This window comes from Anas acuta, chromosome 2 (assembly GCF_963932015.1).
Source record: "Anas acuta chromosome 2, bAnaAcu1.1, whole genome shotgun sequence".
NCBI lineage: Eukaryota > Metazoa > Chordata > Aves > Anseriformes > Anatidae > Anas > Anas acuta.
The window spans coordinates 443,544-458,361 of NC_088980.1; the positions used below are offsets into that span (position 1 = coordinate 443,544).

At 58.6% G+C, this 14,818-nt stretch overlaps 1 protein-coding gene across 1 annotated transcript; it reads left to right on the plus strand.

Annotated features, from left to right (window-relative positions):
• The first annotated feature begins 5,614 nt into the window (after positions 1–5,614).
• On the plus strand, positions 5,615–13,420 carry GBX1 (gastrulation brain homeobox 1). Its single transcript, XM_068673038.1, has 2 exons — positions 5,615–7,156; positions 12,514–13,420. Exons 1-2 carry the CDS (start codon positions 6,262–6,264, stop codon positions 13,032–13,034), a joined length of 1,416 nt encoding a protein of 471 aa, XP_068529139.1. The 5' UTR covers positions 5,615–6,261; the 3' UTR covers positions 13,035–13,420.
• The last annotated feature ends 1,398 nt before the right edge of the window (positions 13,421–14,818 follow it).

A 14,818-nucleotide genomic window follows, 5' to 3' on the forward strand; every position in this document is an offset into this window, starting at 1 on the left:
ATCACCAGCCTCCACCTGGACATAGAGCCATTGACCACCACTCTCTGGGTTCGACCTTCAAGCCAATTCCTTATGCACTGGGTGGTCCACCTTTCCAATCCATCCCTCTCCAATTTGGAGATCAGGATGTCATGTGGGACGGTGTCACAGGCCTTACAGAAATCCAGGTAGATGACATCGGTTGGTCTTCTCTTGTCAACTGATGCAGTCACTCTATGGTAGAAGGGCAGCAGGTTGGTCAGGCATGACTTGCCCTTGGTGAAGCCATGCTGCCTGTCTCAGATCACCTCTTTGTCTTGCATGTGCCTTGACATTGTTTCCAGAAGGATCTATTCCATGGTCTTCCCAGGCACAGAGGTGAGGCTCGTTGGTCTGTAGTTCCCTGGATCTTCCTTTCTATCCTTTTTAAAAATGGGAGAGATGTTTCCTTTTTTCTTGTCATCAGGGACTTCACCTGACTGCCAGGACTTTTCAAATACATGTATGATGGAGAGAGGCTTGGCATCTACATCAGCCAGTTCCCTCAGGACCCTGGGATGCATGTCATCAGGACCTCTTGTGCAGAAAGGTTTGTGATGGCATGCTAGTTCTGGCCCCAAATCCTAAAATGGACCACTCTGAGTTGTCCTCTCTTTATGTTATACTCTATCCCTATTTCAGAAACTCTGGCTTGGGCCAGGACCTTAAGAGTAGCCTTTTAATGTCCCTAAGGTCTCTTCAGCAACAAAATTATGCACCTAGAAATGCTTGTACTATTAATGAAGATCCTGGGTCCTTATTCCAGCTATGATGCTGCCAGACCAATATCCCAAGGCATAAAAAGGTGGCTCCACAGCTGCTACAGACAGGTTTTATGGTACGAAGCTGAAGACAGAATCACATGGGGCAACTCAGCAATGAGGTGGAAGCCTGTAAGACTGCACTTGCAGAAGCCAGCTGCAGCCACCTGCCTGCTCCTTGCATCCAGACTGCACGCTAGGGCAGGAGTGGCATGCTGGCTGTTACCCACCAGATTGAGTGTGCTGACAGAGCCTGCTCAAGGGTTGTTCTGTAGTGGGCCACTTCATGGATACAGTCGAACAGCAGAGTCTGTGCCTACAACAAGCCTAGCTTCTGTTAACGCAACAGCACAGCCATAGCTAGCCCGTTCTCTAGATTTTCCAAACTCTGAGTGACTCATTTTGCAACATTACCTTTGCTTTTAATATGTTTACTAGCTATACTGCAGGAATGCCTAGAGGCCACGACCAGATTCAGTCCTGTTGTGCTAGATTCTGCGTGCAGATTGTAAGTGGAGCGGGTAGAGGCATAAAGTTAAGGTTGCATAGCAGTTTGCATTAGAAAGACCTGCTTTCATTTGAGTCAGTTATTAAACTTTAACTGTTGCCGTTGTGGTTTGCCATGCTGTGTCTGTCTCAGACTGAATTTTTCCCTTCACAGCTGCAGCAAAAATTAATTCAAATAATCCCCAGGGTGAGATTAAGGCACGTGGCGGACCCTTGGCCTCTACTTCGCGAACAGTCTGTGTCCAGGAGGACACTCTCGACACCACACCCCGGAGCAGCAGTTCGCAGTACAGGAAGGAGGGCTGGCCTGGATGATTCTGCCCAGTAGCATGTGATCAACTTTGCCTAAACTGCACAACTTTGAGGATCCCATTTTGCATGTGCCCCTCGCTACAAGAAGGACATCGAGGTGCTTGAGCGGGTCCAAAGAAGGGCGACGAAGCTGGTGAGGGGCCTGGAGAACAAGTCCTACGAGGAGCGGCTGAGGGAGCTGGGCTTGTTCAGCCTGGAGAAGAGGAGGCTCAGGGGTGACCTTATCGCTCTGTATAAGTACATTAAAGGAGGCTGTAGCGAGGTGGGGGTTGGCCTGTTCTCCCATGTGCCTGGTGACAGGACGAGGGGGAATGGGCTAAAGTTACGCCAGGGGAGTTTTAGGTTAGATGTTAGGAAGAATTTCTTTACTGAAAGGGTTGTTAGGCACTGGAACGGGCTGCCCAGGGAGGTGGTGGAGTCACCATCCCTGGAGGTCTTTAAAAGACGTTTAGATGTAGAGCTTAGGGATATGGTTTAGTGGGGACTGTTAGTGTTAGGTTAGAGGTTGGACTCGATGATCTTGAGGTCTCTTCCAACCTAGAAATTCTGTGATTCTGTGATTCTGTGCCCAGCAAGGACATATTCAAGGCTGATAGTTTTCTCCCAGGAAGCCTGTGCCTGAGCAGTTGAAGCCATGCCAGATCCTCTGTGCTGACCAGGCGGGTCGTGTACCATCCTCAGCATAGACACTGCCCAAATCATCAAGGGCTGAGCAGCAGGACACTGCCCACTCTTGCTTCCTGACCCCAGAAATGCAGGTATACCGACTTCTATGCTCATGTGCCTGCAGCAAGGAACAGAGAAGAGAAAGAAGGCGCCTCAGAGGTTCTAATCCCGAAAGCAGACAGGAAGAGGGATGGAAGCAAAGGCCGACTGGGGAAGGAGGGCCAACTGGGCAGTGACAAGCTGAAGGGGATGGGGCAGGCAGGTCTGCAATTGCTGAAGGGCATTGACTGCAGAGGCTGGACTTGAATTCAGTACTCATGGCCCAGCACAGTGAGACCACGGGCCAAGTGCTGAGGCAGATAAACACAGAGCTGTGATGCAACAATCTCCAGACATAAGGGAGAGATCAGGCTTCCTCCTGAAACTCTATTTCAGCGCCTGATAACGTAACCAGCAAGGTCCTGAGAGCTGTCAGTTGCTGAGGGTGCAGTGAAACCAGGGGCATTACGAAGTGCACTTGCAATTAATATTTCTCATGTAGCTGGTGTGTTGGGCAGTGTATCTTGAGGGATGTTAAAGGAACATGCTAGATACCTGCAAAGTGGGGGATGGAGCCTGATAAAATGGTATAGAGTGGCTCCCTGCAGGGAAAGCATGTTGGGAGGGAGAAATGTGCAGGGAGAGTACTGAACAGTGGAGGTCTGAGCCTCAAGTGGAAGCCATGGAAACTGCATTTGCACTAGGCTGAAAAACTGTGGAAGGTTATACATAGGATGCAGAAAGAGAGGAAGCTCCTGGAGGTCTAAGGGGCGGCAGAGTTATCACATGCAGCTTGGACCCTCACCCTTCCCATCTGGCTCACCCTGCAAGGGTGGCAGTTGTGAGAACTCTCAAACTGTATCTTGCTGAATGTGTGCAGTAGCATACAATATTTGCTTTATTTTGCTTGCAAACCTTGTTTCAAGTCCCTCAGCCTTCTCTGTTTCTTTGTTTTATGATTTGGTAAATGAACTTCTACCTTACTTAACTGCAAATCTCATGAGACAAAGTGAACCTGAGTGGAGTGAGCTGTCAGGGCCATGTGAAGTTGCCATTTCCCTCCTCCTGGTGGTTTGGCTCTCTGGAGTCAGAGCCAACTTAGGCAGTGTGGCTGTCTGTCCTTGGGGGGGCTCAGCAAGGGCCCACCCCTCTTTGGCTAAGGATCTGCTTCTAAGCATGGGCTCTCACCTTTAGCCTCTGCCTGGAGGTACAGCTTGTGTCTGACCTCGTACATCCCTGATGCCAACATCAATCCTGACCCACTGACTTGACTTTCTGGCTTGCTCTGGGACTTCCTTGCCACCTGGAAGCTGGGGCTTGCTGGGGGATCATTTGACTATTGGTGACTCTGGTTACTGTCAGCAGATTTGCTCTGATCACTTTTCTTAGAGTTTTGTCGGACTTCATCCTTGTCAGTGAGACCACTGCCCCACCTGCCTTACTGCAATTCTTGCTTCGTGGCTTCCCGTCCCTACCAGATCATCCTCTCCTTGCTGTTCCTGGCATTGGGAAACTGAGAGTCAGTGTCTGCAGAGGGACAAGCGCTGCAGGTGACACAAGTGTGTGAGCAGGTAAGCAGAATCTTCTACTCGGGGACATATTTAGGGACTCGCAGCGGGTAAGCTACTGATTTGCAGAGGTCAGTGTGGCAACTTGTGTTACTGGTTTCAGGGAGGACCTGCCCTTTTGGGCATAGGCAATCATTCTCCCGTGTGAGAGCTGTAATTCATTCCCCACCTCTCCGGGTTTCTCCAGCAAAGTCACATAAGATAGCAATTCCTTGTTGCTCTCAACCTTACTAACTTACATGATAGTGTAAGGTGTGAGTTGAAGGTCACACATAAAAGGTTAATTGACCAAGTGGTCAAATTGCAGCTGCTAAGGAATTAGGAAGTTGCTTGCACAGCCTTGATGCACAGCCTGTGCACTTTTGAGCACAGGTCTTCAGATCCAGTGACTTACACATGGCTATGCTTTCTTTTCCTCTATGGTCTAATGTGCCTTGGTAGCAGTAAAATGAACCCAAATTCTGCGCATGAAGATGACTTCAATGTGGAGGTTCCTTTCCCACAGAGCCATATGGTGGATGGGACAGGAGAGTTGGGCCAAGGACAGATACAACGTGGATGCTGACTTGCAGACTTTGAGTGTATTCCTTTTGGTGCCACAGCTGTTCTCTAAGGTGGGATTCATCCAAACGCTGTTCACTGCCAGCCTCCTTCTCAGCCTGGAACCTGGGCCCTTGTCCTAGAGAAGGGGCTAGGTGGCCTGTGCCCTACAAGCACTTCTCTTCCTTGGTGATCCAAGCGCCATCAGTCAGCGGGAGGTGCCTGCATGGGAGTGGTGAGAGGGATCCCTCTTGCCAGGCCTCATCTTTATTTGAGCCTGTATGATTATTTTAGCATTAGTTTTTCCACACCTTTGTCTCTGGGGACAGTGCAGCTCTTGCCACAGAGGGCTGTTTCCTTGAGATTAGAAGGATGTACCACAGAGAAAGGTATAAAAACATGCAGAAAGGAAGGGCTTTCTGTAGGAATTCAGATTGCGCCTGTTTAGTGGAGGAAAGTTGAGGACCATGTCATCAGCTTGATGGGCCTATTCACCTTCATTTACGTGCTCCACATAGGATTCAAGTGTCCACTTACATGGTTGGACCATCATGTCCCACACAGAACACGTAATTGAAGGCTGCAACAAAACGGTGCCCCAGATCCCCCTGGAAACAGAGTAGGAGAGGTTATATGAAGATGGAAATCTGTGCATTTACACAGATATAACCAGGGATCCTGGGGAGCCAAGCAGAGAGTAGTGCACCCCCAGTCAGAGGGTAAGTGCCAGCAGACACAGCAGCACTCAGAGGAGGACTACCCTGGGTGATTGCTGGAGGTCTGGCACGTAGCTGTGCCACTGCAGATACCACAGAGTGAGCTTAGACATGACTTCAGCTCCAACGTTTCTCTGCTTCTAAGTGCTTAAGGTGGCAATACTGATGCTGACATTCTTTCAAAGCAGGGCTGTGCTTTCCTCGATGTTTGGTGGGTTACGTGCCCAGTGACTGCCTCTTCTGACAGTGCTGGTGACTGGTCTGAAGGCGCTTCTTCTGACCAGTAGACAAAAGCACAGTGAAAGTGCCGAGTGGGGTTGTAAATACTCCACTTTAACATGGGGACTCCCCGCAGGAGCTAGGCCATGCTCCCCACGACGCACACCGAAGCAGGGCAGAGCTGTGGAGCTCTCACAGCAGTCCAGGAGCTTGTGCTGGTCTCACTGACTCTGCAGATCGCGCACAGAAGGGCCCCTCGGCAGCCAGTCCGTAGGTGCAGCTGCATCACACTCCGCGAGCTGGCAGGAGAGGCAGACCCCAGCGGCTTTGTGCAGTTACAGGGCAGCGCGGGCAGACCCCAGCCACGGCTGGCCTCGGGAAGTCCGTGCGCTCGCTGCCTCCTGCCCGGCTCTACCCCGACGGAGCCGGGTACCGGGAGCCCTCCTCCGGTCCCCGGCTGGAGCGCGTCCTCGGGCCGCCCTCCGGCCCCGCGGCGCCCTCGCCCGCGGCTGCTCGCCCCGCGGAGCCCCGCTCCGAGCCCGCCGCGGAGGTTCGGGGGCCGGCAGCGGGCGGCCGAGCCCCGCCGCGCCCGGGGCGGAGACGGGCGCTGCCCCCAGCGCTGCGCGGCGGGAGCCCGGCGGGACCCGGCCGGTGCCGGGCGAGGGCTTGGTCCTTCGGGGCTCCCCATCCCGACCGCCCGCAGCCGGGAGCCGTCGGGAGCGCCGGCCTGGGCCGAGTTCGGGGGACGGCAGGGCCGGAGCGCAGCAGGGCTGGCTCGCCCCGTCCGCTGTCCCGGGCCCGGGGGCGGCCCGAGGAACGCTGTGCCGCGCAGCGCAGCCCCGTCCCGTCCCCCACAAAAGCGCCCTTGTGCTGGCCCCGTAATTGCTAATCATCAATCACCATTAATAACAGCTGATGAGGCGGGAGGGGGAGGCGCCTTCCCAGGGGCCGGCTGCGCCGGGGGGAGCGGGGAGCCCTGCCCCGGCGGAGCGGGCGCTGAAGGAGGAACTCGACCGTGATGTGCGGAAGATGGATGAGAGCAGAGGGCGACACCCCCGCCCGCCTCCCCTCCCCACCCCTCCCCTCCGCGGCCCGGCCCGGCCCCCCCGCGGCGGGGCGGGCGGGCGGGCGGCTCCGAGCGCGCCTCCACTCCGCCGCGCCGAGCCAGCGAGCGGGCGGGCGGGCGGCAGCTCTCGCCGGGCGCCGGAGCCCACGGGAGGCGGCGGGCGCGGGCCGGGGCCGGGGCCGCGGCGGGGCCCGGCGGCGGCGGCGGCGGCGGCGCGGCGAGTTGGCGGCGGCCCGAGCTCGCCGGAAAGTTGGTGCCGGCTGAGCCGGCGGCGCCCGCTCGCCATGCAGAGACCCAGCGGCCAGGGGACCGCCTTCTCCATCGACTCGCTCATCGGGACGCCGCCGCCGCGCTCCGGGCACCTGCTCTACACCGGCTACCCCATGTTCATGCCGTACCGGCCGCTGGTGCTGCCGCAGGCGCTGTCCCACGCGCCCCTGCAGTCGGGGCTGCCGCCGCTGGCGCCGCTGGCCTCCTTCGCCGGCCGCCTCACCAACACCTTCTGCGCCAGCCTGGGCCAGGCCGTGCCCTCCATGGTGGCGCTCACCACGGCCCTGCCCAGCTTCTCTGAGCCCCCCGACGGCTTCTACCCGCCGCAGGAGCTGCCCCCGCCGCGCGCCAACCCCGACGCCGGCTGCCGGCGGGGCGCCGAGGGCCTGGAGGCGGAGGAGCTGCCCCCGGGGCGCGACAAGGGCCCCCCCGAGCCGCCGCTGCACTTCCCGGACCCCTTCCCCGGCCTGGCAGGTAAGAGCGGCGCGGGCCGGCCCCGGCCGGGGGTTGCCAGTCGCCTGCTGCGATCGCCGTCCGGTCTCGCCCGGGAGTCCCGCAGCCCCGAGGGGCCCCCGCGGGGGGCAGCGCCGCCCGCCCGGCCCCTCTTCGGGCTCTGCCCGCTTCTCCAGCGATGGCTGCGGGCGGGCGGTACTGCCGGCCTCCGAGCTCCCCGGGGTAGGGTCCCCGGAGCCGGGTGCGCTGGGACCGGGGTGCTGCGGACGGGACGGCCGTGGCGGCGGGCGGGAGGGACCTGCCCCCGGTCCGTCCCGTCGGTTCGAGCCGGGAGGACCGTGTCCGTTCCGCTCCGGACCGCCTCCGCCGCTCTGCAGCGAGCGCAACTTTGGCGGCTCGGAGACAAACTCCCCCCGCCGCGTCCGGCCACGGGGAGGGCGAGAGCCGCCGCTCGGGGCCCCGGCGCAGGGCGGCCCCGGCGGGACGGGGCGGAGCGGAGCGGGCTCCCGGAGCCGATCCCGGCCCGGCGGCGCGGAGCTCTCCGAGGTGCTGGCACCCGGCCCGGGGCGAGCGAGGCGGAGGGGCCGCCGGGCGGCCGCGGCGGGTCCCGGTCCCGCTTAGTGTCAGCCGCGCAGTGTCCCCGGCACGGCGCCGCGTCCCGGGCGGACCGCGGGGCAAGGATCGCCGGGCACGGCCGGGACCGTGTGCGGGCGAGCCCGCAAGCCCACCCCGGGCCGGGTCCCGCCGCGGCATCCCGGAGCCCCCAGCCCCTCCCGAGCCCGCGATGCGGGGCAGCTCTCGTGGCCCGGCGGCGGCGCCGCCCGGAGCCCCTCTGCCCTTCCTGCCTGCCGCCCCGTGCCGCTGTGCCCGCAGCCTCGGCGCCGGCTTTGCCCGACGGCGCGGGCAGGCGGCGGCTTCGCTCCTGCGATCGCGCTCGGTGCCGGCCGCGGGCCGCTCCCGCTGCCGTGGCGTAGCCGCGGGGCTCTCTCCTTTGTGAGCCGTGCCGCTCCCGAAGGTGCGGGCGCCAGCCTCGGTGACTTGTTGCTCCGTATTTCTCGGCCAGCTCCAGCTCTTGCTCTCTTCCACCTCCACTCCTTCAGCGCAGGGATTGAGGCTTCTCTTCTGCGGGGAGACTGAGACAAACCAGCCCCTGGCTTTCTCTGGCACGGCCTGTCGGTCCTGAGAGCTGCCTCCCCTGGTCAGCCCCGAGATCCACCTTTGTCTCATAGGCTTCCCGGCATGGATGCGTGCTGAGCAGTCTTTGGTGCTTTTTGCAGTGCTCGGCTACTTGTTCTTCATCCTCCCTTTGGCCTCTCCTGGGTAAGCCCGTGTCTTGCCCTGCCTCTTTGGTCAGAATACCCCATTCGGGTACCCCTGGAACCCAGTTTAGGACAACTGGAGCATTTTGCCTCCCTGCTGCCTTTATTTTACAGAGGCTTTGGTGATGCTTCGGTGCTCCCAGGCCTCTGTGCTGAGTTGCAAACCAAGTGCAGACTCACATTTGTTTGGAAAGCCTCCTCAGGGGGCAGAACTGCCCAGGCCACCCGCTGTCTGTATGACCACAGCCTCTTGGTCTATAGGGAAATGAACTGTACTGTGCTTGATCTCCCTCCATGGCTCCTCTGTACATAAGCCCAACGTGTTCTCTCCTCCTGAGGGACTCAGATGAGCTGTTCTGAAAATTGGACATTTCTGAAATTGAGAAATTGTATCTCTAAGGCTCACCCTGTTGTGACTGCTTCATGTGATGGAAGGAAATATGTCTTGTTGCTGCTGTTTGCTCACTGCTGCATATTGGCTGTCTCTCAGCACTGTGCTTGCTCTGGAGCCACAAAAGATGCTTGTCCTTCTGCCCATGTGGAGCTGTGTGGGCTCCTCTGCCCAGGCCCAAGAAGATGTGTCGGATCAAATGTGTCTGTCTTTTCCTTTACCTAATGTTTCTCCTGACTGTACCCGTCCCTTGCAGATGGACAATAGGGCTTGTTTTATCAACCAGCTCAGATGGAAACCAGGATGGTAGCTGTGTTTTTTTTTTCACTGTTGAGAAAGTCAGAGAAAGACGATTCATATCAGGATATTCCTAAAACTACCTATAGTGCAGTTTGCTCTAGCATCCTGTCCATGACCCTGATGAAGAGCAGTTGTCCAGAGAAAAGTAAGAGAGCACAAGCCCATGCAATACTTTCCAAAAATGACACTTCCCCAGCATCCAGCCACCTGCACTTCAGTGGCTTCCCAAGCTAGCTTTTATTTCTCTATATTGAGTAACCTCTGACCAATTCTTCTTCTTTGACCTTACCTAGTCTCCCTTGGAGTAGACCAGGAAGGAGAGACAAACTTGGCATCAACCACTTCCTGGGGCAAGGTGTTCCACAGATCTCTCATCTGTAGAAGAACCATGTGAAGTAGCTCCTTTTGTCTGTCTTGCTGACATCAGTTATACCCTCTTCAGGGTATAATTCTGTCCCTAGACTCCATTGGCACCTCCATCACACACGTGCCTGCAGAGACAAAGTCAGTTGCTTGCCAGATCAGTCAAATGAGTCAATGCTCTATTTTAGGACCTCTCTCTGCATCTACTGGGTTTCAAACTTGCTACCAGTTCTTGTCACACTTGGGAGGGGAGTGGCACATAGGGGAAACTGGTAGTAAGAAGCAGAAAAGCCTGGAGGCTGCTCTGTAACTACAGCTACACCAAGGAGTGTGACCCCCAGGCAGTCAATGGTATTCAATGCCCTCAGTCCTCCACACCTCCTCTGAGAGCACATTTGTTCCTGAGTTGCAGAGGTCTCCACCAACATCCAAAGTCTCCTCAGTTGATGTAGTAAATCCATGTTCAGTTAGGATCGGAAGCTTTAAGTTGTTTCCTATGAGCATGACAAAGAGCTCTTGAGTGTTTATCAACACAGTGCTCATCTGGCTGTCACAGCACCCGTTCTTGATCTGGGTCCCCCTGATCCTGCTTGAATAATGTTGCTACCTGTAATACTCACCGGTCTCTCATCACTGTGCTTATCAAGTCCATAATAAGATCAATGAACAGCTGGGACTTTGTGAAGAGCAAAGAGATGGATCAATCTTATTCTTGGTCTACTGCGTTCTTGTCGATTTTTCAAAGGCACAACACTTTGCTTCGTGACAGCTTCTCAACCTGCTCAAAGGCCTTTGAAAATCCCCGTGTACCTCCCCACCTAATGGGTGGGTTCTGCTGCCTCCCCTACCTCCCTGATGAGGACATGCCAGGTGGTTAGCAGCCCAACATAACAATTTTCTTTGTAAAAAACCCAGTTTAGACTCCGTCATGTGGTTCTGAGTTCCTTACTGCCAACTCAGTCTTCTGTAAGATACAAACTAGTCAGAGACTTTAAAATCTGGGGCCTGGCTAAGGCAAGTGTATCCAGAGATAGTACATGTTTTACAAGGTGACACATTACAGTTGGTAGCTCAGAGTTTCTCCAGTCCCTTGGTCCAGTCGGGACCTACAAGAGCAAACTCCCAGACCAGTACTGTCTGGTAGCGTGGCTGCTGATCCCATCCTCCATCAGCAGGGAAGAGCAGAGTCAGGGCAGGACTTATGGGTACTCTTGGTGAAGACAATGATGTCCTCAGAAGAGCTTTCTTACCTTGTCGGTCCTTGTGCTCCGGTGGGTAGAAGGGGTACACAGAAATGAAAGCTCTCATTTTCTTGAGCAGAGTTAATGCTTGCAGGAGGCCATGCACCGACAGCCAAAGTGCTTCATGCCACCTGCTGCTGCTCCTCAGTCCCCCAAGCACAAATTTTCTAGGTCTTTACTACACTCCTGTGCATATGGAAGATTTCTCCCTACCCTTAGGCCCTCGTGAAGAAAGGTCTGTCTATTCTTCTGCAGCAAAATAGAGATGCAGGTGTTTCTTCTGTGTAATACAGGAGGAACAGAGACAAAATTCTAGATCTCCAATGTCACTCACCTGCTCTCTGGAAGCCACAGACTTGCTGCAGGACTGACAGGGGATGTAGGCACTCCCCAACATCCAGGCTCACAAGAAGGTCTCCTGGGCTCAGGCAGTTTCTTACAGCTGCTGCTGGTGTGCTCACAACCCTGCACCTTCAGGCATCTGAGGGCTGTCCTCCCTTCCCCACTGAGAATGAAGTGAGCTTTCTGGAGCTCCAGTGGCCCAGAGTGCATGTGCCATTCCCTGGAGACTGCTTAGAAGTTTGGAGAGCTGCTGCTGCTCCTGTGTGTAGGATTATATTGACTGGTGGTGCTTCAGGACTAGCTCAGCAGCAGTTCCTGCCTTTGGGTTCAGCTTGGAGTTTGCTGATCTCTTCTAGTCTCGGCATGATGGCAAAACTTCTTCATCTCCTTGTGGGTGACCATGGATCCTCTCCCTTCATCACCCCTGGCTATGGACAGGACCATCTTCTCTCTGTCTCCTGTGAGGTCCTTGCTGGAGCCTTTCTATCAGGGAAGTGACTGGCTTCCAAGCTTCTTTCTTCCCCATTGTTCCCACCAATGTTCTCCTTTGCTCCATGGCTGTTTAACCATTCAGGAGGCACTGGCTTGGATCACAAGAAAGCAGCAAGAAGGTGGATCACTCCCCCCCCCCCCATATTCTACCAGTATTCTTGCAGGCAACATAACGCAGGTGTCTCCTGTGGTTCAAATTCTTCCTCCTGTGTGGGTGGCCCGGAATGCTGTCCTGTCTGTTGGGTGATGCTGGCAGCCTCTAACCTCCTCCCTGCACAGAATGGCAGGGGAAGCTAAGCCTTGATCATCAGCTGCCTAAGCATGCTGCTCCCTGCCTGCACACCTCTGCTGTAGTGCAGGGCCAGGAGCGGGGAGATGGCAGCAGGATGCTCCGTGTGCTGTGGAGCCCTGCAGAAAGGTTTGCTGCCTGGAACCGGCTCAGGCTGCTGTCTCCAGGAAGGTTCGGCTCCTCTGGGCCGGCCCTGCTCTGGATGAACCCGAATAGATGCAGTGGGATGGGGCAGAGGGAGGGCTGAGCTCAGGGACCAAGCACAGATTTTGTCAGGATGCAGAGGTCTGGACAAGCCGTGGGAGGACTGCTGTGTGCTCTGCTGGGATGAGGCATGGAAGCTGCTCCAGCCGGGTTGTGGGTGGCGGCAGGTGCCGGGGGTGCCTCGCTCCCCGCGATGCCTGCGCATGCAGCGGGGTCTGGGCTGCGGGCAGCGCGGGGCTGAGCCTGCGGGGCTCCGGGGCAGCGGCACCCCGCGACAACGCCGGCTGCTGGGGACGCCGCGTCCGCGGGGGGCGGCGCGGGGCCCGCGGGATGCGGCCGCCGGGGGTGGGGGGGGGCGGAGGGGGCCGGGAGCCCCCGCGCCGGGGCCGCGGCTCCGGGGAGCGCGGGGGCGGGCGCTGACGCTGTGTGCCCCGCAGACGGGAAGGCGTACAGCTCGGACGAGGAGAAGCTGGAGGTGAAGTCGGCGGCCACGCCGTGCAGCGAGCGGGAGGAGGAGAGCTCGGCGGGCGACAGCGAGGAGGAGCCCTTCCTGGACGGCTCGGCCGCCGCCGCGCTGGGCACCAAGGGCAAGGGCAAGGGCGGCCCCGCGGCCGAGCAGACCCCGCCGGGCTCCGGGGCCGGCAAGAGCCGCCGGCGGCGCACGGCCTTCACGAGCGAGCAGCTGCTGGAGCTGGAGAAGGAATTTCACTGCAAGAAGTACCTGAGCCTGACGGAGCGCTCCCAGATCGCGCACGCCCTGAAGCTCAGCGAGGTGCAGGTGAAGATCTGGTTCCAGAACCGCCGCGCCAAGTGGAAACGCATCAAGGCGGGCAACGTCAGCAACCGCTCGGGAGAGCCCGTCCGCAACCCCAAGATCGTGGTGCCCATCCCCGTGCACGTCAACCGCTTCGCCGTGCGCAGCCAGCACCAGCAGATCGAGCAGGGCGCCCGGCCCTGAGCGCCGTCGGGGCTCTCGGACCCTGGGGCGGGAGGGCCGCCGGCAGCTGGGAGGGGGGGGGCCGGGGCAGCCCGCATTCCTCTGTACATGTCCCTTATTTATTCCGTGTAAACTCTGTACATACGGCAGCGAGTCCGTCCGTCCGAGCCGCGGGGAGCGCGGGCCCCTCGCGTGTCCTGGCCCTGCCTCCGGCCGCGCCGGGCCGGGGCCGCGCTGTGCAGGAGCGCCCGCCCGTGTATAGCTGTGATTTCAATAAATTATTTTCTATGGAGCCACGCCAGGGGCTGCCGCGGGCCGGGGAGGGCGTGCGGCCGGGGCCGGGGCCCGTGGGCACGGCGGGGAGCGGCGGTGGAGTCGCGGGCGCCGTCGGGCCTGGTCCGACGCCGGGGCAGAGACACGGGAGGGGGCCGGGGGCTGGGGCCGGGGGCCGGGGCCGGGGCCGCCCGTCGCCGCCCCCGGAGGCCCCGCTGGCTGCAGCCCGCCCGAGCCGAGCCTGCCCCCGGACTCCCGGCACAGCTGCGTCCCCTGCCCCGCTCGGGGTAGGCGGTGGCTTGAGTCTCCCGGGCCCCTGTTCAGGAGCAGCCCCCAGGTCAGATCGCCACCCTCCAGCAGGAAAAGCCCCCTCCTGCGGGCCTGCTGCGAGTCCCTGGCCCTGGCTGGCCATGGGCTGAGCAGAGGAGCAGAGGTCCATGCTTGCAGCCCCCTGAAGCCCCTGCCCCTGCCTGCTGTCCCCAGGACTGCCCCGAAGCCCTGCAGCAGCTCCTGTGCACGTTTCTGCTGCCGGCACCTGCAAGGCCCCGTGGCGCAGTGCCCTCCTGCTCTTTGGAGCCACGCTGCTGCTGGAGACGTGCCCTGGAGCCTCTCCTCCTCCCTCAACCCCGAGGAGCCCCTCCCTCCCCCCTTCCCCCCCCCCCCCCAGCTGATTGCAGCGTGGGGAATAAATGGGGAAATCCTCCTGCAGCTCCGGTGCCTTATTGTCACCGAGCCCTGGGGCACTGCTGGGTGCCCCACAGCTGCGTGGAGGGGAAGGTGAAGGTCTTGCCTTTCCTTGAAAATCTCAGGCTGTCTCACCACTCCCAGCTGCTGCTTCTCCTGATGTGCAGCAGTGAGCACAGGGCCAGGGTGGACGAGACAGTGCTGGCACTGGCACCGTGTCCTCTGCTCCAACCTGCAGCAGGAGCTGGGTTTCGCTGTGCTGATGCAGGAGAGGAGTTTCAGTCTCCCTGAGCTCTTGTATCTAGGCTAGCTCGAGCAGTCCTGTTCATGAGAGCTTCTGCATGAGATGCTGCTTCTGAAGTCAGGAGGTGCCATATCTGAACCCAGCCCCAACGCCTGATGAAGAGCCAGTTTTGCGCAGGGTCCAGCTGCACACTGTCAGCAGAGCAGGCAGCCCTGTGGGTCCGCTGCCAGCTGGGTGTGCAGCCATCAAGGCCTTTGTTGCTGGTTTGGAGAACATCAGCCAGGGAGCTCATGTGGTAGCAACACCCATTGCAATCCCACCAGCGGCTCCTGGACAGGGAGAAGGCTCTCTCCAAGTGTGTAGGATGTTGCTGCTGGGATGCCAGGCAGGATTTCTCTGTGTTTTGACGTGGAGTTTGGGTTATATGGGGTCCAGCTGGTCATTGGCACCCCTCCCTTGGAGACACAGCTTTTAAGAGTGGGAGGCACCCCTGACAACCAGAAGCTGACTTCAGAGAATTACAGAACCACAGAGTTAGAGAATGGCTGATGTTGGAGACACCACTAGGTCCATCTGGTCCAACCCTTGCTCTAGCAGGGCCACC